Source organism: Thamnophis elegans, chromosome 11 (genome assembly GCF_009769535.1).
Source record: "Thamnophis elegans isolate rThaEle1 chromosome 11, rThaEle1.pri, whole genome shotgun sequence".
Taxonomy (NCBI): domain Eukaryota; kingdom Metazoa; phylum Chordata; class Lepidosauria; order Squamata; family Colubridae; genus Thamnophis; species Thamnophis elegans.
Genome location: NC_045551.1, coordinates 9768234 through 9794016, shown reverse-complemented (window position 1 = coordinate 9794016; position 25783 = coordinate 9768234). Strand labels below are relative to the sequence as shown.

Here is a 25783-nt window from a genome sequence, read left to right as displayed (position 1 = left end):
TCAGCCTTTTCCTCCTAAAAGGACTCAAGGCTATTCACTCCTCCCGTCACCCATTGAAATCAGTGCCAGATTCCAACACATATGACTGTTTTCAAATACAGCCTTAACCATAACATACTGTAATAAACAGATTTTGAATGAATGAATGATGAATGAATGAATTAATGTGCAATGGATAAATAAAGCAAGTTCAGATTTATCTAATGGTAGTGGCTGGGCCATGGGATAGGGGGACAATTAAATAATTAAAATGGAAGAAAATAACATCTAGTAACCCCTGGAAGCCAAATCTCAAGGATCAACATCATGGCCAGGAGATTCCAAAACATTCTTATCTAATTATTGATTTGATCTTAGAAACAACAATCATCGGTAGACCAATCTCCTACAAACAACAACCAGCTCTTCCCAATATCATCTTCCTGGTCTCCATGTATTCTTTGCTCTCTATCCATTCTTGGTTATCTTATAAATAATATGCTGGGTTCAACACATTATAATCTCAATTCAAGATGATTAAGTATGGGGTGTGAAGTATGCCTACTTGTGCTATGAGTCTTATTGAATGGTGGCTTATGACAAATGAAGATGATGGTGATGGTAGTAAATAATTAATCTTGACTAAAGCTGTCCTACAAGCTATATACAGGTGGTCCTTGACTTATGACCACAATTGAGCTCGAAATTTAAGTTGGTAAGTGAGACCTTTGTTAAGTGAGTTTTGTCCCATTTTACAATCTATTTTGTCACAGTTTTTAAGTGATTTTTTTAATTGAAAATTTTTGGAAATTTTTTTTTACAAATGTTTACCTCCCTCCCCCTAACCTCCCCACCCAAACCCCACCCACCCCCCAACCTCCCACCCCCTGCTTCCCAGAACCAATACAGGGTATAAATCTTTAACAAAGATATTCTAAGATAAACTTTTAAAAAAAAGGTTAGTATCATCTTTCATTTGAGCTTTAACTCCTCTTTTGTTAGGCTAACTCTAAACAGATTATATCATTCCTTGTTTCTTCAGTCATAAACTATCTGGAATTTCTTATTTATATTTATTATATTTATTTTGAGTATAGTCAATCCATCTTCTCCACTCCAGTTTATATCTCTCATTTGAGTGATCCTTGAGATATGCAGATATTTTAGCCATCTCTGCTAGGTTTGTTACTTTCAATGTCCATTCTTGAATAGTAGGCAGGTCTTCCTTCTTCCAGTATTGCGCCATGTTTTTAAGTGAATTATTGCCGTTGTTCCATTAGTAACATGGTAGTTAAGTGAATCTGATTTACCCATTGATTTTGCTTGTCAAAAGGTCACACAAGCGGATCGCATAATCCTGTGATACTGTAACTGTCAATAATATTAGTCAATTGCCAACTCTCTGAATTTCGTTCACATGACCATGGGGATGCCTGTAACAGGCGTAAGGGTGAAAAATGGCCATAAGTCACTTTTTTTTAAATGATGTCTTAACTTTGAAGACCACTAAGTGAATTGTTGTAAGTCAAATTGTTGTAAATTGCATTTTTTTTCTTTTTCTTCATTGTGCTCTTTTGTGGCAAAATGTACCCATTACCTCAACGCTTCTGAATCCTGAATCCCAACTCAGCATAAAGCCTCATGTCTTCACAGGGGAAGAATCCTTGACCATTTTCGTGGACAAACGGAAGCTCAGTCGGAAGGCAGAATCTGGAAGCCTCTCAGGGAGTGGTGGAAGTAACGCGACCGTTTCCTTGGAAACACTGCATCAGCTGGCAGCCTCATACTTCATTGATCGGGAGAGCACCCTCAGACGTCTCCACCATATCCAGATAGCAACCGCTGCAATCAAGGTAAATCTAGAGGCACATAAGGAAAGGTTATTTAGAGTGCCCTTGAGAAGGAGCTCTGTGCAAAACCATTTCTCTGAACAATAACCGAGACCCTGCAGTTGCAAAATTGGGAAGCATGGTTAAAAAACAACAACAAGAGACCCCCTAGAAAAACAACTCTAGCTTTGCACCAGATGAAGCTGTTAAAAAGATGAATAACCTTTTACACTTGGCCACACTTAGCCTTTTGTTCTGTTTTGTTATTCCTGGCACTGGGTGCCTTCAGGCATGATAGAAAAGTAGGTGCAACCACGAGAAATAAAAAGAATTTAAACTCAAATGGATACTCAGTAATTCCAAAACAGAGTAATGCCAAAAGGCAAGTACACAGAGACTTAAAGTGACACTTTCCTGCTGCATCTTTGCTGCAAAAGAAGTGTTGGGGGGGGGGAGATGAATATATATGCTGAGCAGTGGTGGGTTTCAAAATTTTTTTGAACCTACTCTGTGGGTGGGGCCTCCTTTGTGGGAGTGGCTTGCTGGCCATGTGTTTTCTCTCTCTCTCTCTTTCTCTCTCTCTTTCCTTCCTTTTGTCTCTCTCTCCCTTTTTCCTTTTTTTCTTTCATCTCTCTCTCTTTTTCTTTCTTTCTTTCTTTCTTTATTTCTTCCTTCCCTTCTCTTTCTCTTTCTCTGTGTGTGTGTGTGTGTGTGTGCGTGTGTGTCAGTGGTGGGTTTTGGAACCTCTTCTGTAGGTGTGGCCTACTTTCCGGGTCCACTGGTGGAACCTCTTAGCAATAGCAATAAGACTTATATACCGCTTCATAGGGCTTTCAGCCCTCTCTAAGCGGTTTACAGAGTCAGCATATCGCCCCCACAGTCTGCGTCCTCATTTCACCCACCTTGGAAGGAGGGAAGGCTGAGTCAACCCTGAGCCGGTGAGATTTCAACCGCTGAACTGCAGATAGCAGTCAGGTGAAGTGGCCTGCAGTACTGCACTCTACCCACTGCGCCACCTCGGCTCTTCTAACCGGTTCGGTAGATTTGACGAACCGGTTCTACCGAACAGGTGCGAACTGGTAGGAACCCACCTCTGATGCTGAGTTAGACTCCTGGTCCATCCGTTCCCCATTTTCTTCAGCCTCGCCAGCTAATCCCCTTTTCAACCCAATGTGCTAGGAAGAAGACAGTCTTAGTTTTGGATGGAACCCTGCAATTTCTCCCAGAGTATACTGTAACTGTTGGATGCAGGCTACTTTACTTTTTCTTCTGCATTTGACAGAACACATCTCAATTTATTCCCCCCCCCCTGCCCCCCATCAACTTCTCTGTGTGCCAGGACTATAATTTTCAGGTTGCTTAATCAGAACTCTCATCCCTGAGATTTCCACAGTTATAAATCTTTGTGTTAGTCATCTATTTCTACTCCTCCACCTTCGCAAAGAATCGGGAGGAATAGCAAGCAAGAGTCAGGCCTTAACTGTAGACTGTATGCTATGTATGGGGAATTGGTTTTGCTAATTATGCTGAATTTCAGAGAAGGAAGTACAGGTGGGGGAATCTTCTCTCTCAACAAGCCAATTACTATACATTTATTTTCTTTTTTTAGAAGCAGTGCTACCTCTTGCGCTGTCACAAACTTGATGTACTTCACTCTTGCTTATATAGCCAGTTTTCCAGCCTTGCTATTTCCAAGTACTTTTATATTTAATTTCATATGCATGAAGTGGTTGGGGGATTTTCTCCTTTTTTTACTGCCACTGTTAAGTTTTGGGGTTGATAGATATATTTGTGCAAATGTTCCCTTCCTGTTCTGGCAATGTCAACTTGGGGAATATTCTACTGGAAGATATTTCTGCACATGCCTCACTAAAACAATTCTAAGTTGAGCAGGAAGGACTTATATTTGTGTGCAACTTTCTTGTTAGGAAGGAAAAATCAGATGCAGTCTTGGCAGGGAGAGAATCTATCTTTCTCCTGTGTAACCTCAATATATATTTGAAGATACTTCTAAAGAATTTAAAATTATTTCGACCAGTTAGAATATAAGCGTGACCTGACAAAAGGGCGAACGACAAAACCACGCCTGACTAAACCGCGTCGCTGACGTCATCAACGCGGTGACAACAGCCAGCGCGGAGAAAGAAGGGCACTTTAAATAGCGCGTTGAAAGAAAGCCGATTTAACTTAAGGTAAGGGTTAGGTTTAGGTTTAGGTTTAGGGTTAGGTTTAGGTTTAGGGTTAGGGTTAGGGTTAGGGTTAGGGTTAGGTTAAGGGTTAGGTTTAGGGTTAGGGGTTAAGTTTAGGTTTAGGGTTTATATTGTGCTTCTTTCTCCGCGCTGTTGTTGCCCTGTTGATGACATAAGCAACACGGTTTAGTCGGGCACGGTTTTGTTGTTCACCGAATATAAGTACTATACTCTGTTGTATTTTTATGCTGATTTTATTAATATACCTTTATTTTTACACTGCCTTTCTGTATAAGCAGCCATGATGGTTAATATGTTGTATGCCACCCAGAATCATTCAAAATGGTACCCAAATAAATTTGACAAAATAAATAAGAAATAAAAACAAAGTAAACAGCATTAACACCATAAAAAAATAGTCAGAGAACTGTAATAAATATAAAAAGTAACAGTAGAAAAACTTCAAAGGTTATTTTGTTTTAATTATATTTCAACATGACTCTGCACCATATTGGCTTCAAAAGAAATGTCTCTCATTCATTTTCATACTTACTCTAACTTAGAGTGATTTCTAGTTCCATGTATATCTCATTATCATATCTTATTATCTAAACTGTTTTGAATCAGTTTGAATAACAGTTTGAATAACTGTTTTAGTTTCCATCATGGATGATTGGGATTCATGAAAGCCAATCATATCAGATGACCAGGCCTTTTTATTAGTTTTTGATGCTATCAGTCATGATATCCTTCTGAACCAATTGAGAGGGAGTTAAGTTAAGTTAGAGGGTTCAGTTTAATATTGTACACCAGGGGTGTCAAACTCAATTTCACTGAGGGCCACATCACGGTTGTCTTTGACCGGGGAGGGGGGTTAGGCATGGCCAGAGTGGCCATGGCCAGCTCAACATCACTCATGTCGGGGCGCCTGTGGTGGTCCAAGCACTCTGCCAGTGAAAACGGGCTCCTGAGCTCTGTTTCCAGCTGCAATGGCTTCCTGCAATCCTTTGCCAGCCGAAACAGAGCTGGTGGGGGGGGGGCACATGCAGCGCTCCCAAGCTCCGTTTTTGCCGACAGAATTGGATTTGGATTTTATTCAATTTGTAGGCCGCCCTATTCCCCGAAGGGACTCAGGGCGGCTGAACAAAGCCAAGGGAGGGGAAATTACAGAAAGTAAGACAAAGACAATCAGACAATACAAACAGTTTAAAAGCACAACAGATACAGCAGATTCGAGTAGTGGGGGGGGGACTCAACCCCAGGCTTGCTGGGACAGCCAGGTCTTCACGGCCGTCCGGAAGGCCTGACGGGTGGAGAGGGTCCGAATCTCCATGGGGAGCTCGTTCCAAAGGGCCGGGGCAGCCACAGAGAAGGCCCTCCTCCGAGTAGTCGCCAGCCGGCATTGGCTGGCAGATGGAATACGGAGGAGGCCTAATCTGTGGGATCGAATGGGTCTGTGGGAGGTAATCGGCACAGCGGACTGCCCTTTGCTGTTTCCAGTGTGGCCCCGTACCCCAGATCTAAGCCTTGACTTTGATACTCCTGTTCTATACCAATGAATAGCTATTTTTCATCTCTTCCTTTTAAAAAAGATTAATTGACTGAAATTATCGGTAATCAGTCAATTTTGGGGTGTTCTTGCATAAAGTCTCACAATATGGTGACTATGAGAATTTTACATTTTTAAAATAAATCATTGATTTTGCTCTAATTTTGAGATTCTTCTGGAGGTAATTCAGGATGCCAACCTGGAGTGATTCCTGAAATATGTGGTAGTTTTGTATTAATTGTGTTTGTTTAGGGCTTGGGTAAGATCTGAATCTGACCAAAGCAGTCCAGAATAATAAATCTTTATGTATTGCCTATGATATATCCAGTGTCGATCCTATGCTACTTCATAATGCATAGTTTCTACTAAGAATAAATTATGTTATCTGGTAAATGTTACACTCATGTACTTAATAAACATAACTTATTGCAATGGGATATGGAATTTTATGAGTGATGTTGATAAAGATTGATGTAGAAAAAGTAGAAAAGAAGAATGACATTGGAAGAAATGGGAAAGTTGTTTCATGATGGCAGGGAGAATAGACAAGAGGCAAGATCCTGCTCTTCAGAAAGGAATGGCTTCATTCAGAAGGGAATGTCTCTTTAACTTTTTTTGCAATTATGAATTTTCAGTAATGAATGGGAAGACGTATATTGAAATAAGACAAGAGACTCTTGAGATCCAGTTACAACTTGACCCAGTTAGATACCAGTTAGGCCTACACTTATGCAGGCCCATTTAAACAGAATCAGATGAAGAATGAAGCTTTTGTAGACAACGTATGTTAGCAGGGGAAAATCACGAGAGAATCAATGAGTTGTTGATTTTGCACATAGCATAGTCCAGAATTTAGAAATAGGATCTGAATTGACTCTTCTGAAGCAGAGGGTATGTGTATACCTGAGGGCACCACCTTGGCAGGATGGTGTAAATGGAAGAGAGGAGACGATGGCATGATGGCACCAATTCTGTGGTCCACATCTAACTTTATGAAACCATATAAGGCAGCTTCCTTCAACACCTGCCCACCAGGTGTGCTGTGCTTCATTACCTGTTCTGACCCCCCTCGTTCCACACCAAAGCACCCTCCGAGCCAAAGATAAGTTACGGCATTTAATTAACAGACAAACAGGTCCTTGGCAGCAAACCAGCACAGACAAGCTTGGGCAGCAATAAACACAGATAAGGCTTGGCAGCAATCCAGCCTGCCAAGCTTCTAACAATGTTCTCTGACGTTCGGTCCTGTGTTGATTTCTGCAAAGAGGGGCGTGTGCACAAGTAGTCTTTTTATAGTCTGGAGAGGAGCCTAATGACCACCAGCTGAGTGCAATTACCTCCTATAACTGCGCAACTGTTCCTGACGCCTATTAGCTCTTCGATGCCGTGCATCCAGGAACAACTCACTACTGGTGTCCGGCTCACTCTCCCTTGTCTCCTCCCCACTGGTCCAAGGCTCAGGTGTCTCCTGGTGGCCAACCAGCCTCTCTGTGCCCTGCTCGGAGTCGGAACCCTGTCCAGGGTCCTCCACATCCTCCAGAGCCGACTCAGAGGGCCCCTCGCTGTTGGAGTCTGGTGGCAGCTCCAACGGCTCCTGCTGGGCCACAACATAATCTTTTAATAAGCACACCCTTTGGCTGCTACCCTTCAGCCATATGAAGCATTTGGTTAAATCACTGAATTCTAAAGGCTGCACTGTTTTTCTGCCTCCCATTGCCAGTTTTTTCATCAATTAAAAATACCTCCTGACAATCCAAGTAACTCCTTGGATCAGAATGGGTTACCTTCTATTTGTTTCACTTAGGTTTTACTTACTTACATTAAAACTATATGCTCCCCATCTTTAGGTGACTGAAACCAGGACGGGCCCACTTGGCTGCAGTAATTATGACAACCTCGACTCTGTGAGTTCAGTTCTCGTGCAAAGCCCAGAAAACAAAGTTCAGCTACTTGGTAAGGATATTTCTTTTTTCATCTGCTCTGTTTATCTGCACTAGTCACTGGACGCTCACTTTGTAATGTTTGTGTGCCGTTTTAATATACTGCTACAAAGAACACTAAAATGCATTTAATGCAAAGTGTTGCTCTTCTGTCTGAAACAACTTTGTTTTCTTTCTTAGGAAGCTATGTGGCAATGTGCTTAAAAAAGGGGATATGCAGTACCAGTGACGTGCAGACAGGGGAGGCAGGGGAGGCAGAGCCTCACCACTGTCATCATGAAAAGAAAAAAAAATTAGAAGGAAAAAGGCTGGGTTAGCTGCTGCCAGAGTCCCCAATGGATGACTCTGCTTACCTGTTTAAAAAGGCCTCTAAAAAAACGCCCTCTACAGGAGGAGGCAAGAGAACCACGTGCCTCATTTACATAAGGAATTTTTCGGCTTTTAACCCTTGCTTAACTCTGCTCGAGTGATCATAAAGTCAGACTAAATGAGGCACGTGGTTCTTCTGCCTCCTCCTGTAGAGGGCACATTTTTAGAGGCTTTTTAAAACAGTTAAGCACTAAGCAGAGTCACCCACTGTGACTCTGGCAGCAACTGGAACGAGCTCCCCGTGGAGATTCGGACCCTCACCACCCTTCAGGCTTTCCGCAAAGCCCTTAAAACCTGGCTGTTCCGACAGGCCTGGGGGTGACAAGTTCCCGTCCCCGCTCGAATTGTATGGTTGTTGATTGTTTTTAAATTCTTATTGTAGTTGCTTATTTGTTGTTTTTTTTCCTCTTGTCTGTATTCCCTCCCCTTGATTTGTTAGCCGCCCTGAGTCCCCAGGGAATAGGGCGGCATATAAGTGCAATCAAATCAAATCAAATCAATCAAATCAACTACCTCAGCCTTTTTCCTTTTAATTTTTTTTCTCTTTTCATGGTGACAGTGGTGAGGCTCTGCCTCCCCTGCCTCCCCTGACTGCACGTCACTGTGCAGTACTATACCAGCATCTTTTCCCAACACTGATTGCAATTTAAATTATGGCTTCTGTGATTATAACTCTTAGTGTCCCAAGATCATTTCCATACAGAAACTTCCCTAATGCATTCTATCACATGGAGTATTTATTTGCTTACTTGATTTATGTAGCTACCCATCTCACTTTTATGTGACTCTAGGTGGTTTACAATAAAACAAGTCAAAACACCAAACATGATATAAAACAAACAAACAAACAAATAAACAAACAAACAGCAGCCAGGCAGGATCTAATCTATGCCCAGGCACCCAGGCACAAAAGTACAAGCTCAAGTACAAAGCAAAATTCTTAAGGTCTTATGAATGGCCAACAGGGACAGAGGCAATCTCATCTCAAGGGAAATGAAGATAATAGAGCTTTACTGGTCTCACTCAAAGTGTGAAGATGCTGTTCATATAAATTAAGTAGGAGACTCAACTATCTAGTCAACCAGATAGTCAACCAGTTACAGTGTTTGGCTGAGGCATATACTGCATCACATATTCAGGAACAAAATCACAAAATGTGTGTGTGTTTGTGTTGTGGCCTGTCAGCTGCTGGCCCCTCCAGCAGCCGAATCAGATGAGGCAAAGGCATGGCAGTCAGGGTCAACATCAAGGCAGCCTGAGAACTCCGAGGAGGAAGAGGGAATGGAGCTGGTAGAGAGAAAGACAGAGGTAGAGCCTGGGCTGTCCATCAGTCCTCAGATGGAGAATCAACACCCTCAGGTTTGGAGGTGGTTGTTGAGGAAGAGGAGGAACAGCTGGGTCCAGTGCCTGATCCACAGATGTGCAAAAGGCAGAGAAGAGGAGAGCCGTGGAAATCCGTGGGCCGATCCTTGGGAAGGAAGAGCCACCACTGCTAGCGAAGCCCCACCCTAGCTCTGGGGATAAAAGGCAGAAGGTGGAGATGAATAGATATGGCAGACAACTATTCCTCTTCTGACTTGTAAGTCTGCGTTGAGAGAGAAACTTTTTGCTGGGGCTGCTGGCACACCTAATAAAGGAATCTTTGAGTTGGAGTCAACAGGAAGTTCTCCAGCTGGACAGACATGGGGTGTGTGGGCTCTTAAGAGTCTCACATGAACCCTGTCTGACAATCCAATTCCGAGGTTCTTTTGAATCTGAACCCCCACTGGAGGTGGGGGCAAAGAAGGGCAGCATCTCACCAGACCCTGAGGGAAGCAACTGATCCCTCATGGGTTAGAGATTTGCCTATGAATCGGAGTCGGAGTGGCAGTCATTAACATGGCTGACAAGATGCTGGATTTTTGTCAAGCATATGGAGCAGACCGGGAGAGATGAAAGGCCTGGTAAGAGAATTTATCTAACTCACAACTATAAATTAAATCTGGAAAAGGCAAAGAAATCTTGAGGACATAAATAATACTGATGGTCAGATTGGAACTTTTTTTCCTGAAGAAAGGAAGGTGGAGGGTTGTAACACCAGCCCCCCCCCAAAGTTCTTTGTTTAAAACAGAAGAATAGAAAGCAGAGAAGTGACAAAGCCACCCAATTATAAACTCTTAATTTGGCTTTGGATCTTAAACAGAAGCCAATACTTTTACTTTGTTTGAATTTCTTCCAGCTAATATAACCAAGAAAAAAAAGCATGTCCTCTTACTGATAATAGACAACTTAACCTTGACTGTGTGGGAAGTTTTAATTAACCAACTGCCATAAATCAGAATTTGGAAAAGTAGAGACAGAGAAAAACTTTTGGCTGATTACAAACTTATTATAAGTTTATTTATTTTGAGCAGTGATTGAAGCAAAGAATAAGTATCGGACCTGGGAATTATGAAGGTTTTTTTCTTCCTCTTCACCTTTCCTCTTCTCCTTTCCTCTTCTTTTTTTCTTGCTGTGGATTAAGATGACGTTAGCTTCTCTTCCGGTTTCAAAGTAGATGGATTAATTAAATTTAAGGTGGACCAGAATTTTGAAATAAGATTTGTACAACTAACTGCAATCTTGGAACTGGATATTAAGGAAGAACAAAAGACTAAGATGGTCCCTCCCATTGCTTTTTTCTGCAGCAATTGAAGTAGATAAATCTAAGGTGGACTAGAACTCTGAATCAAGGATTGTATAACTAACTATAACTTTGAAACTGGACATCATGGAAAACTGGGAATTAGAAGAACTACATGAAATTAAAAAAAAATATGCATAAATCAGTAAAATCATTAAAATCAAGCATAAATAGAATTCTGAACCCAGGGAAGCAGAGATCTAAAGAAGAATTCAAAGAAGAAGAAGTGGGACAAGACAAGGAAGGGGGAGAAATGGAGAGAAATAAAAAGCAGACAAAAAAACCCATCGGTCTTGGCAGTGGTATAGGGAAAACTGTAAAAAGAGGAGATGTCCCAACAAAAGGGGAAAAGTAGATAAAAGTGGTTTTGAAGGTTGTTAGTGGTATAAAGAAAATTGAAGTAGGAGGCTGTGCCTCAACAAAGAGAAATATAAAATACTTGAGTGAGAGTGGTTTGGGGAAAATTGTTGGAAGTGGAGGTGTTAAAACAAAGAAAAGGGGGAAGACAGGAACAGAGAAATGGGACAAAAGACTTACTAGGAAAAAATCAGATATCTAGATATGGGAAAATATAAAGTAAGATAAGGGTTTTATTCCTAAATATGAAAATAAAATGGAGTTGCTAACTGGTTGAACATAATAATGGAAAGATAACCAAAAATGTCAAATATATTGAATATGGATAAATATGAAACTGATATGGGGAGGTCGTAAAGCAGAGGTTTCTGTTTCACTTTTACACATGATAATCAAACTGAGTTGTGAATTGACTGGAAATGAGAACAGAAGGATAACTAAACATTGGTTAAAATATATGAGACATGGATATATATAGAAATGTTAAGATGATGAATAAAGTGGGATATTTACTGCTTGTTTTTTTACATAATAGATTAAGGGAATTGTAACAAACATTGAACATCGTGGTATGTCATTTATAGACAATTTAAGGATAATTTATTCCAAGTTATGGAAAAATAGAGAAGGAACATGGAATATATCTACAATGGGAAATTACTGAGATTTTAAGACAGAATCACAAATTGGTGGCATGTAAGGATGTATAACTATATAAAGATAATGATGAGAATAGCTAGGGATTGTAACCAGGTCTACATCTCGACCAAAATTAGGCTGGGGGTGGTGGTTAAAAGTACAATGACTATATATGTATACTTTTTTGTTCTATTTTTTTTTCAAGAAAGGATGTTAAAATGAAATATGTATATCGAAAAGGAACTATAAATACCATCAACATAAAACGGAGCTTGCTCAGAAGCTGAAATACACCAAGTAAACGAGAAGAGTGGGAAGAAAAGGAGAGGCAAAGGGAAGAAGAAAGGGATGGGGAGAGGGCAAGGAGGGGGGAAGAGGAGGAGAGAAATTAGGAGTTGAAAGAGGGAGAGGAGAAGGAGAGAGGAGGGGGAAGTAGAGTAGGGAAGGATGACAGAGGGAAGAAAGGAGGTAGGGAAGGGGAGAAGAGAGAGGGAGAAGAAATGGATAAGTATAAATATGGTGTATGGAGAGCAGAAGAGCTAAATAATTGTGTTTTGGGAGTTGATGGAAAGATGAATTGATGCAAACATTTAATAACACAAAATGATGTTGGCTATGTAATAGTATACATGTGACTATATGTTGTGAAAATGGAAAAAATAAAAGATTTTACAAGACAAAAAAAGGGAATCTTTGAGTTAACTTCAGAGGGTTTGTCATGCTTGGAGAGCTGGGTCAGAACTCTGTGTGTGTGTGTGTGTGTGTGTGTATGTGTACACATACATGTACATATATACACTCATATACATATACTGAATAACATTTCATTAGCATGTAATACATTCACAAACAAATATACATACACAAGAATAACTATGCTAGTCCATCAGAGGAAATAATGTAAAATTTCAGGTTCTTAGAATTTTCTTTAGGCTGTGAGATAAAGAATAAGTAGACCCCCCCCCATTTGATTAGATATCGTGGACATAAATTGCAGTTTAGACTCAAAATGGTTAGACTAAATCACAGATCATTAGCACATTTTAGCAGTGACTTCCCCATCTCATCCCCGTTCCCTAATTTTAAAAAATCTAAAGGCTGTGCTCTGAACAAAAAGCACAGCTCCTGGATTAATACAGAACAGAAGTAAAAGAAATTTAATTGACCTTATATTAGCCAAAGTAAAAAATTAATTATAAATAATTAGACAAAAAAGTCAGTTGAAGAAATTGTGTGATGGCATTTTGGCTGGTCCTAATTAATTTGTCTAAGCAGTTGCCAGAAGCCAAAACTGACTCAAAGGCATGGCAATAAATAAATAAATAGCATATTGCCCAATTGCAATTTTTGGTTTTGGAATATATTGCAGATATAAATTAGGATTACTAAAATTTTAGTGCTCTGATGTACATTCCTGGGGATTGTGTCCCTTGCAGAGATGTTCACAAATCCCTTGCAGAGATGTTCACAAATTAGTAGAATTGAGAGAGATTCTAATATTACCCGTTCGATATTAATAATTACTAATGGCTACAGTAGAGTGTGAATTGATCAGAGGTGTTATTTACAGTGTCTGCTTAAAATATCTTGACATGGCTATAAATTTGTTGATTGCAAATACAACTGAAGAAAATATGCTTTGAAAATGTGTGCATTACTTAGGTGATATTCTCAATATTGCCAATATAATTTAGAATGATATGTCCAATTGCCAGCACAATATTATTATTGCATATGAATTTATCTTGTTTTTGAATGGAGGAGGATAGACATGATCAGAAAGACAGATTATGACAAAAAATTGTTCTGGTAATTTCCAGGCAATTTTCTTCACTGAAGAAAAGACAAAGTCAATAAGAAAGCCGAATTGATGAACCCAATCACAGCTAAATGAACAAGGAATTATACTGAGACATGTCTTCCCTTCCAATGCTATGAGATGTTTCAGTTTTTTCCTCAATTTGCAGGCAGCAAACATTATTTTCTCTTTTCCCACAATTGGTGGAAATAACACCATCAGTCTGGACCAAGTCAAAATAAATGTATTACTATAGAGAATCTAACTGACTGTTCTACCAATCCCATTTTCAGTTTCAGTCCTGTTCTACCAGTCCTATTTTCACTTGATTTACCAGCATTCTGAAATGAACTCAAAAGAATAGTAAAAGCCAAAAATGTCTCCTGTGTCCATATGATGGAGCTCATTTGCAAAGGAATGATCTAACTTTAGGCTTTTCCTATAAGAAGCATTCCTGGCTAAGACTTAATCTGTGATCTGCTTACGAAGAAACTGTTTCAAAAATAAAATCCACCATCCTTAAGAATATTGCATTCAGATTGCTAACTACAGCTAGAATAGCATTTGCCCAATGCTGGAAACAAAATAATAACCCCCTCGGACGAATTAGTGATTAAAAAAAACTTTGGATTGTGCAGAGATGGACAAATTAACACTGAAATTAAAAGATAAAGAAGAGTCGGAATATTATGAAATTTGGAACAATTGGTACAAATGGCTGCAAAACAGGAATAAAATTAATTAAGCCAAAAAACAATATATATAAATATATATATAGAACTGTGTATAAAGTGTGTAAATATAGAAGCGAAATATTATATACATGTAGAGGTATGATGACACAACAATGTTGATGTAATGACTGTAAGGTGTTGTAGAAGGGAAAAAATAATTTTAAAAAATCTGCTAAAAAAAGAAAAGAAAAGGGACAATGCATTGTTCCCGGCAAAAAAAAGAGAGAAGAATATTGCATTCAGTATAGCTTACCTAACAGCAGTATGCTTCACTGGAGACTTTGCAGTAGGAAGTTGAATCCTGTAGCTCTAGTGTGATAATCATAATCTTAGGAAGCTTTCTTCTCTAGTGTAAAATAATTCAGAAATTATCAAAAGAAAACACTACCATCAGTACATTCTCTGTTCACATTCAGCAATCAACAGAGCATCAGACCAATTCTGCATTAAGATCCTTGCCAGAGAGTCATTTACTATTCTAACATATTTGCGTTTCAACTATGGTGAGCAAAAAGTTGCATTTTAAGCTTCTCTTATCAATCTATCTTTAACTGTCCAGTTTTTTTTAATCAAGATGTGATTACAGCTTTGGTTGTACTGCCTATCTATTCAATGCATTCTAAGTTTGAGGATCAATATCGAGCCGAGGTGGCGCAGTGGTTAGGGTGCAGTACTGCAGGCCACTTTAGCTGACTGTGATCTGCAGTTCAGCGGTTCAAATCTCACCGGCTCAAGGTTGACTCAGCCTTCCATCCTTCCGAGGTGGGTGAAATGAGGACCCGGACTGTGGGGGCAAGTTGCTGACTCAATTTGCTAAAAAAATTTGTAAACTGCTTAGAGAGGGCTGAAAGCCCTATGAAGCGGTATATAAGTCTAATAAATAAATAAATAAACAAACAAACAAACAAATAAATATTGGAAGAATGTGGAAATATTATGTATGTTTTCCTCTAGAAATGTTTTAATCAGCAGGAAGATAGGTTTTCAGATCCCACTACAATAATTTCATTGCTTGGACCATTTATTGGTGTGTTTATTATTTTATGTTCAAAAAAAGAAATAAAAAGAAGAAAAAAATAGGAAAAACATGAAACAAATATTTTCAGTGTGTCAAATAAAACTTGTGCATATACATGTCTCATACAATAAAGTTATTAATACTGAAGTCATTTTACTTAATGAGAAACAAATGTAAAGTTAAACATATAAATATATCGACTGATATATGCAGTTTAGATTTCTAAATAAATCCTAACTGGAATTCACAGCAGTAAAATGATTGTTTAGCTGTAAAGGGGGAACCAACCACTTCATGCTGCTGCATATTTAAGTGAGAATGGGTAGTCTTCCAATGTTATAATATCATTTTTTTTTTGCTATCATAAAAATATACTGTATTCATATTTGCAGACTACCTAGTAATTTCCAGAAGATCAGTATATAATTTAAAGAATTGAATATCTCTAAGTAACCAGTTAGCCCTCCAAAACAAAATTAGTGTGAAGTATTTTTTTTATATCTAAAAATAACCCTCTGCAAATATCAGTCTTACCTTTGAAATACCACTTGGTCAACAATTAGCTGAACTTACCATTTTTGCCTCTTTTTTCTTTTTGCATTCAAAATTTTGAAAAATTAATTAGCGATATTTAAATGTTTACTCCCCTGAAAAGAACTCTGAGGGCAGAAGTCTGATTTCCAAAATACTCATTTATTCACAACGTGGATATCACTCAGTGGTGGGTTTCAAAAAGTTTTGGGACCTCTTCTGTAGGTGTGGCCTGCTTTCTGGGTCCACTGGTGGAACCTCTTCTAACCGGTTCGGTAGATTTGACGAACCGGTTCTACCGAACCGGTGCGAACTGGTAAGAACCCACCTCTGATATTACTGTACTAAGGTTGTGACTACTCTCTATTCCTTTGATAGGTCTTCAGGAAGTATTACCTGAGTACCTGCGAGAACGCTTTGTTGTTGCTGCCCTAAGTTACATCACCTGCAATTCAGAAGGGGAGTTGCTGTGCCAAGATAATGACTGCTGGTGCCAATGTGGGTTTAATTACCCACAATGCAATTGTCCTGAGACTGACATCCAGAGTATGGAAGACAGCCTTCTCCAGATCCAGGAAATCTGGGAGAGTCACAACCAACAGTTTCGGGAATCAGGTGAGATGGGGAGAAATGGATTGACTTTAGGAGATGATAGATGTCACATTTTTTGTACTCTGCCACTAATAGTGCCAGCAATATATCCAGCAATATATTCAGCAACAACCATAATTCTTTCCGGTTTCAGAAAATTGTTTGTTTCCAGCCTGCTTAGTTTGAAATGAGGAAATATTGGCTGGATAGGTGATCAACTAGTTAGTCTTTTTGACATCTTCCTTGACACTGATGAAAGAAATGTCCTCCTGGGTTCAGCTCCAAGTGGGGAAAAAGACACTGGAGACATGGAGGCTGCTTGGAAAGATGGTTTATTGTTGGACAGGGCCACATGGCTTGAGCCCTGAACAGAAAAGGTGATCACATGCTTCAATGTTGGTGGAGAAGAAGAGAAGGGCTGAGGGAGGGGCTTGCTAGGCCTTTTATAACTTGTCTAGTCCCACCTCTCTGTTTCCTGTTCCTGTGTAAGAAATGTATTCTGATTGGTTGTCAGACTCCCATAGGGCCATGCAGGAGCAACTCTCTGGGCTGAGTTTTGAATCCAGGTTTAGTTGAGTTCTCAGATGCCATGTGGTCAGTTGAGTAAAGGGCCAATATTATCATGCCTTTACTCCCATTCCCCCTGGGGCTGCAATGGAGAAGTCTTTATTATGTAAAAGGGACTAGCTTGGCCTTCTTAATGGCCCATTGACAAAGTGGGGATGGGCAGGGAAGCTACAGGTAACTATTCTGCCTTTTAAAACATGTTTCTTTCTTTTCATATCCAGAGAAATATTCTGCCTTTTCAATATTTCCTAGGATATTTCATTTTTCTGGGAGAGAGCTGGATGATAACTTCCTACAACACCTAAAGTATTCTGTCATTTATAAATTCGAGCTTACACAAAGTAGAAGCCCATTGTGACTGTGATTAATCAATCCATGTAAACGGCTTCATTGTTATTTGAAGAAATAAGTTGCATCACCAGTTCTAATACTTCTTTGAAGTAGATATTAATGTGGTTTCTTTTGTGAGAATGACTAATTTTTGGTACTGATTGTCTCTCTGGAAGGGATACCCATATTAGTCTGCTGTATAATCAGCGAGATTACATGGCTGTAATGTAATGTAACACAATACATGCTTAACTGCTTGTGACATGTTGGTCTTCTCTTTTCTAAAGCCTATTGTTTTCATTTTACTTTAGAAAGGTATTACAAAAAATTAAGGGTCTGAACCAGGTTATAGGATGGGCAACCAAAGCTTATAGGCTACACATAGCCTCCAAGAATCATTTTTTGTAGTCCCTAGAACTGCCTAAGATTGTAGACAGTTTTTAGCAGATCAGCCTTGGAGGAAAAAGATCAAGACAAATATTTTGATGGAGTTAAGATGATTATTTTCCTTTTACTTCCTAAAAGCTACCTAAAAATTTCAATCTTGTCCCTTTTGGTAACAATTTCAGATTATTATTATTATGCCCTTGCATTCCTCGAGGGTAGCATTAATAAAATAATAAAAGTATGATCCTGGCTACAGAGGTTATTTCACTCCTATCCTAGTGAACTTCAGATAGTGGCATTTCAGCTGATTCCCCCCCCCCCTCTCTCTACCCCTCTCTCCCTCTTTCTTCCTATGTAAGCATCCTTCCTGTATTTTGCACATTATGTGGTGGTTTTTAGAGCAGATCGTATCATGAGCTTTAAGTCAGAAAGAGTGAGAAGTGTACAGAAATGTTGCTTTTTGATATATTTGAATCCTCCACCTCTGACTTCAAGGAGTTTGGTCTGTTTATATAGATAGCTCTGCTCCATCTCTTCAAAGTGACCCTTTGAGGAAACTCAGGGTGAGAGCTATTGAGTGATCCAAACTGACCATTCATACAAAAAGTCTCAGGTATTTCAGCTTTATTCTCTTTATTCACTGCGACCAATGATAAATAGCTTAACACGTATTCTTCATTTATTATTTAATCATGCTTAATTCCAGGGAATTCAATTTAGTCTGGAAAGGCCTTTAAAAATAAATGTGCTAATCTTAGAGGTAGTATTCAGCAAATTCTCTCCAGTTCAGGCGAACTGGTAGTGGCAGCTGTGGGAGGCTCCGCCCACCTGCCCCAAGGTCCTGCGTGAGCACTGCAATGTGCAGAAGTCGGTGCACATGTGCAGATGTGGTGCGTGTGCTCACATTTGCAAACCGGTAGGGAAGGTGAGTGAATCCCACCACTGGTGTAGACAATGTGATTTGGATTGCAACTTCCATAGCCCTTTTGTAGAACTGATGGGAATTAAAGTGAAATATTTTTGAAGGGCATTAGACTGCCAATTTCTCTACTCGATACTCTAGAAAGAAATACAGGGTACTGTACAGGGGTTGGTTTCTCCCGGTTCGCACCGGTATGCCAGAACCGGTTCATGAAATTAGGGCGTACCTTTTGGAACAGGTTCCAAAAGGTAGGTAGGTAGGTAGGTAGGTAGGTAGGTAGGTAGGAAGGAAGGAAGGAAGGAAGGAAGGAAGGAAGGAAGGAAGGAAGGAAGGGGCAGAGATACACACAGGAAAGGAAGAGATACACACAGGAAAGGAAGGAAGAAAGGAATGGAGGGAGGGAGAGGGAGAGAAAAAAGAGAGAGACAAAGATAGAAAGAGAAAGAAAGAAAGAAAACGGAAGTGGGAGATAGAAAAGAAAGAAAGAAAGAGGTGGAGAGAGACAAAAGGAAGGAAGGAAAGAGAGAGAGAGAGAGAGAGAGAGAGAGAGAGAGAGAGAGAGAGAGAGAGAGAGAGAGAGAGAGAACGAGAACTTATGACCACAATTGAGCCCAAAATTTTGGTTGCTAAGCAAGAGCATTGTTAAATGAGTTTCACCACATTTTCCAAGTTGGCCACACCCACCCGGTCACACGCCCACCAAGCCACACCCACCCAGTCACATGACCACTGAGCCACTCCCACAAAACAGGCCACACCTACAGAATAGGTTCTAAAAAATTTGAAACCCACCCCTGGTACTCTATAACCTTCCAATTGCAAGAGTTTATAGCAGCCTACGCTACATAGGTGGAACATGGTCATATAATTAATAATAATAAGCTTTAGGAGAAGAGGGACTGTCTGAGAGTTATTCCAGTTGATGGGACCAGCAGCAGAATCAGGTTTATAAGAGCATTAAGAATTATCCATAAAGCATCAGGTTGAGGGTGTGATTACTTCCATTCATTCACAAATAGAAATCTGATTCCTGTTCCACATGGTTGAGAGAAAAATGAAATTGGGTTTTGGCATATATGGGTAAGCCTAGATTTTTTTTTAGATATTCTGTGTTTGGAACATAAATGAAAATATTCCTCACTTTCAAATTTACAATACTCAAGCACTCTTGTTTGCTGAATTAAAACAGAAGATAAAAAAAAGAGTCCAACTTCGTATGTGAGTTAACATTATATACACTTAGAAGAATATTATTCAATGGACTGAGTTTTTAGAATGTTTCTCAAGCATGACCAATTCATATTCTCTGCATAAGAATTCTCTACAATTATCTGTGCATTAGATACTTTTTCCCTCTAACTGAAACGTATTTGAAAAATATGATTACTATCAAACTTTCAACAAATCATTTGACATTCTCTCTTATATTTATTAATTTATAATTTAAGTTTGTGTCTTACTTACCATCTCTGGGGATGGGGTACTCAAAGCAGCTATCGATTGGGGTTTTTTAAATGAAGTAATACAAACAGTTTAAATGTAATTACCTATACATAAATATACGATGAAATAGATGAAGGTTTACAGAAGATTTCATTAGTGTCTTAAACATTTAGAAAAGTAATGTATACATGATCGTTGTTAAACTCCGTGTTTTGAATTTTACATTTCAGTTAAAAATCTTTTTTATTTACACATCAATAATCATATTTATTTATCAAACTTCTTAACAGCCCATATCCCTCACAGAGGGGCTCTTTATATAGTTCTACTAATGTGCCTGGCACATTTTTGCAGAGTAACAGTTTGAAGACTTTAGAAGAATCAAAACTCAAGATAAGTATAAGATAAAGAGAGAGAGATGGAAGGAAGGATATGTACAGTATTTGTTCTGTTCAGTTGAATGTTGTTTAGCTTATGTCCAGTAGAGAATAAAGATATTTTTATTCAGTTTAAAATATGAGTTGATATAAAAAGAAAGGTGGTCAATACAATTACATCAAATACATATATATGGACATCATAGCTCTTAAAACAAGACAAGAAGTATTGGATTCAGCTTCAATAACATTTATCCAACTAAAATTGCTTTTCCTATAATTTATTTCCCAGTACTCTTATGAATTTCCAAAGAATGTCAAGGTGGAGGTTTTAAAAATATATTGAATTCTTCCCTCTCTAAATTGAATATAATATGTCTGCTTCAATAATTCTGTGATAACCCAGTGCTTATTTAACAAGTGAGGAATGGAGGTTAGAGATTAAGGGCTGGAATCCTTCTCCTACCATTGACTCCAAGTTTTCTAAGCTACTAACCAGAGACCAAACAATCTGTAATTGAGAAAGATGCAAGTTATGGGAGTTGCACCCAGCCATTTACTTCCATCCATATTAATGCTTTTTCTTGGGTTTTGTTACCCCAGTGACTTTAAGATAGAGACCAATTCTAAGTAAACCCACACATATCAACCTCCCCCACCCCCCAAATGTCTGAATTGCAGCTGGGCTTGTAAGAATTGTAAATAGGACAGATCCTGACAGAGGTACATACAATGAACATGGTCTTAAAGGTGGCTACCCATTTTAATTTATAGACCCATTCTCAAATTACAAAATTGAAAGGAGAGACTTGGAAGTTTCTTATTTGTAGGATGTACACTTCATTTGGAGAATAGATTTCAGTGAAGTACTATCAGAATTCTGACAATTTGCTAGCTATAAAATAGGATGGTCTGAAGGCATTTCTGCTGATTGGAACTGTGCGAGCTCTCTAGTAAATTTCAGCACCTCTGTCCCAAAAAATATGAAGGAAGCAAGATACTATTATCTCAGTGGGTTCAGGATAAATCTTCCTTTCTCAGTGTTCTTCTCCATTATTTGGTCCCCTACCTCTCCTGTAAGTGATATGTACCCATTGGAGGGAAACACTATAACTAAATCCTGTGAGGCACAAATGTAAATTAATAAGTCATTGCCCAGTGTATTTAAAAGGTAGAATAATCCATGTAAATTACTCAAAATTATTGGACATCATTTAAAAAGAAGAATATTTATTATCGTTTCAATAGAAATCAGTACATTTCATCCTAGTGTGGAATAATATTATCATGGGATCTGAATTCTTGTTTGCTCTGTTTTCCAAGGCTCATTGTTGATGATCAATTCATAGTCCTTATTTCTTTTTTAAATTTAGGAGCCACTGGTCTTACCTTTCATCAGTAGCAACCTTAAGTAGAGAGCCAGTTTGGTCTAATGGCTCAGGTACAAGTCTAGAAAGCCGAAGCCCATGAATTCTAGGTCCGCCTTAGCCATGAAATGGTGGCATGATGGCTCAGTAATTAAGACATGGAGCTTGTTGAGCCGAGGTGGTGCAGTGGTTAAATGCAGCACTGCAGGCTACTTCAGCTGACTGCAGTTCTGCAGTTCGGCTGTTCAAATCTCACCGGCTCAGGGTTGACTCAGCCTTCCATCCTTCCGAGGTGGGTAAAATGAGGACCCGGATTGGGGGCAATATGCTGACTCTGTAAACTGCTTAGAGAGGGCTGAAAGCCCTATGAAGCGGTATATAAGTCTAACTGCTATTGCTATTGTTGTCTGGAAAGCCGGCAACCCAGGTTCAAGACCCAAGCTGCATATAACAGAGTGAGCTCTCATTCTTACTCCAGCGGCTGCCAAGCTAGCAGTTTGAAAGCATGCTAATGCAAATAGATAAATAGGTACCACTTTGGTGGGAAGGTAACAGCACTCCATGACATCATTCTGGCCACATGAGCATGGAAATGTCTTCAGACAGTGCTGGTTCAATGACCTTGAAAGGAGCCCCATCCCCTGTAGTCAGCAAGACCTAGCAGAGTAAAATCTGCAGGAACACCTTAGCCATGAAAGCCTACTTGGGTGACTTTGGAGCAATCATCTCTCTCAGCCCAACTTACCTTGTTGTCGTGGGGAAAATAGGAGGAGGAAGTTGCATTGGATATGTTTATCATCTTGAGTTATTTGTAAAAATAATAAAGGTGAAATATAAATAAATAATAAGTAGCGTGGTCCAAGGCTCAATTAGTGCCATGGTCCTCTAATTATTGAAACAAACTATAGCAATTTTGTGGTGTTTTCCAGTGTTTTCCTGTCGCTGACATTTTGTTTTGTTTTCCCCAGAGGAACTACAGTCTCTTGTGAAGAAGCTACCAGTGGATCGCTTCTTGAACATAACTGCCATCTCCCAATATTGGGCAGCAGATGTTGATATTCAGCATCACTATCAAAAATTGGGCATGACTTTGAAGATGCTATCTAAGAAAAGCCATCGGATTGTCCGACGCCTTTTCAATCTGGCTAAACGCTGCCCCAGGCAACCTCGCTTCAAACTCCTGAAGGAGAGGTTAGTTAAATTATGGAACAAATGTGATCGTTGCATTGTGAATTTAATCCTCCAGACCTACGCAATTCTAATCGGGGAGAAAATTCAGGGAAAAGGTAGGTTGTAAGCAGTGGTGGGTTTCAAAAATTGTTCGAACCTACTTTGTGGGTGTGGCCTCCTTTGTGGGAGTGGCTTGCTGCCCATGTGACCGGATGGGAGTGGCTTGCGGCCCATGTGACCGGATATGAAGATGCCGACGACACTTGTCAGAACCATCTTAAATTACCTCACACACAGCACTGGAATGCATAAGAATATGATGTAAACTTGTTTTTTTAAAAGGCATCTTTGGTTTGGGTTAAAACAACTTCAACACACGTAATGTTCTGATTGCACCACAAACGCAGTAGTCATCCTTACCTTTCACAGAGGCACTGAGTTTTATAAATAGGATCATGATAGTGTAGAATAATCATATCCAAGCACCAGTGGTGGGTTTCAAAAATTTTTGGAACCTCTTCTGTAGGTGTGGCCTGCTTTCCGGGTCCACTGGTGGAACCTCTTCTAACCGGTTCGGTAGATTTGACAAACCGGTTCTAGCGAATAGGTGCGAACTGGTAGGAACCCACCTCTGATTCATTCATTCACTCACTCACTCAAGTGTCTTCCACTCACTATTGAGAAATACCTGCAGTTTTTGTGGCAAGATTTCAGAAGTGGTTTGCCATTCCCAGAGAGCCCTGACTGTGCAGTAGTTAGACGAACCAGTTCTACCGAATAGGTGCGAACTGGTAGGAACCCACCTCTGGTTGTAAGTGAAAATTAGAGAATGATTCATTTGGAGGTATGCTATATTAAAACCCATTCATGAAGTGTTTTGAAATCTAAGTGGACTTGACTTTGGAAATATTTCTGGATATAATTTTTGCATGATTGCTGCAATCAACCGTGGAATTTCAAATAAGCTTCAGAATATTAGCCACTTAGCTTAGAAGGAAAAACAATGGAATTATAGTCAACAATTTCTTACCTTCACTCTCTAGCAGTGGACTATCAGGAGTATTACCTAAATATCTATGCAGGTATTTCTAAAACTGTCCAATATAAAAAATAGCAATAGCAATAGCAGTTAGATTTATACACCGCTTCATAGGGCTTTCAGCCCTCTCTAAGCGGTTTACAGAGTCAGCATATCGCCCCCACAGTCTGGGTCCTCATTTCACCTACCTCGGAAGGATGGAAGGATGAGTCAACCTTGAGCTGGTGAGATTAGAACTGCTGAACTGTAGATAACAATCAGCTGAAGTGGCCTGCAGTACTGCACCCTAATCACTGCGCCACATTTCCTTATTCATTGCACCAGCATGTAGGTAACTGTTTTTATTTGCTCTAGGAAAGCCAGTGATCTTATGATAGGAAGAACCAATTAAAGTATGAAATGGAAAAAAAATCCCTGCTAGCTTTCTCCTGGCTCTTTATATCATGCACATGCTAAAACATAATATTGCAGTATTTTACTAGGAGGTAAATTGAGTGGAAGGGATTACTATTTAGATTATAGAAAATTGTTGCTAGAGCAAATGTATCCTTCTGCTCTAGATGCACAGAGGTACAAGAAAGTATGATGCTAAAGCAATAGCAATAGCAGTTAGACTTATATACCGCTTCATAGGGCTTTCAGCCCTCTCTAAGCGGTTTACAGAGTCAGCATATCGCCCCCACAGTCTGGGTCCTCATTTCACCCACCTCGGAAGGATGGAAGGCTGAGTCAACCCTGAGCCGGTGAGATTTGAACCGCTGAACTGCAGATAACAGTCAGCTGAAGTGGCCTGCAGTACTGCACCCCTAACCACTGCACCACCTTGGCTCTAAAGAAAGTTAAGGGGCAAGAGGAATAACAAGAAAAAGTGAGAATAAATAACAAAAAGGATAAACTTAGGGAGAAAGGAAGAAGGAAGCCCCTCTCATATATTTCTCCAGTACCCCCAAGATCATAGACCAATGAATAAATGCTTCTCACAAGCTTCTTTGAATCCACCTGAGGAGAATAGACAGTCAATAGTTCAGGGACACAGTAAGAAATATTGGTAAAAGAGGGTACTTGTCCCAAAGACACTAACATCGTTCTATTTTAGCCTTCTACCACCCAGCTTTTTTTTTTTTTTTTTAGAGTTGAGAGGTATCATAGTTGGCACAGAACAACAACCAGCAATGAAAGGGGAAAGAAACATCTGAGATAATGCTCAAAAAGAGGGAAAAAGCAAAGGAAGCCTTTTAACTCTGCAGAATTCTTGAGATACAGAGGAAGAAATTACCATGACCCTTCTAGTTAGTCCCAAGTGCAGTTGACCTAACAACTGCTTTCAAACAGATATTACTAAACATGTCGCTGAAGAAAAGCGCAGGTCAGGGAAGAAGTGGTGAGGACACAAGAAACAGCTACTGTTAAATTAAATTTCTTAAATCTACCATAGATTAATCAGGGCTGTAGGCTCCCCTGAGCCCTCACCAGGTATTTCAAGGGTTAGAACAAGGGAAAAGTTTCATGCTCTTCCAAAACAATAAAAACAAGATGTTTCAGTTTGCCCTAATGTGGAATTCCTTGCAGTGGCAAAGTGTATAATGCTGTAGCTTTTGTTGCAAATGCAAGAGCCAAAAAGGATTGGGAAAAAAAATATGGATTACAAATTTGGTGTGCTATGAAAGGTCAGCAAATTGAGAGACCGCCTACTGCTAATTACGTCCACGCGACCTATTAGATCTCACCGATTAGGCCTCCTCCGAGTTCCATCTGCCGGTCAGTGCCGACTGGCAACCACGTGGAGGAGAGCCTTCTCGGTAGCAGCTCCGACCCTATGGAACGATCTCCCCGTGGAGATTCGGACCCTCACCACCCTCCAGACCTTCCGCACAGCCCTCAGAATCTGGCTATCCCGTCAGGCCTGGGACTAAGATTGTAACCTGCCCAAATGGTATGAATGTTGTGTTTTTAATTATGTATTGTCTTATATGTCTAAAAGTTTGTCTTTCTCCCC

The 25783-nt window shown here is 39.7% G+C and overlaps 1 protein-coding gene across 1 annotated transcript in view; it reads left to right on the top strand.

The window, feature by feature from the left end:
- The window catches only part of BRINP2 (BMP/retinoic acid inducible neural specific 2), an 83181-nt gene that overhangs the window by 43695 nt on the left and 13703 nt on the right, over positions 1-25783 (top strand). Inside the window, exons 3-6 of the mRNA XM_032226932.1 lie at positions 1633-1832; positions 7394-7499; positions 15973-16209; positions 22547-22769. Of these exons, the coding sequence (XP_032082823.1) occupies positions 1633-1832; positions 7394-7499; positions 15973-16209; positions 22547-22769 (766 nt within the window). The remainder of the gene's footprint in view (positions 1-1632; positions 1833-7393; positions 7500-15972; positions 16210-22546; positions 22770-25783) is intronic.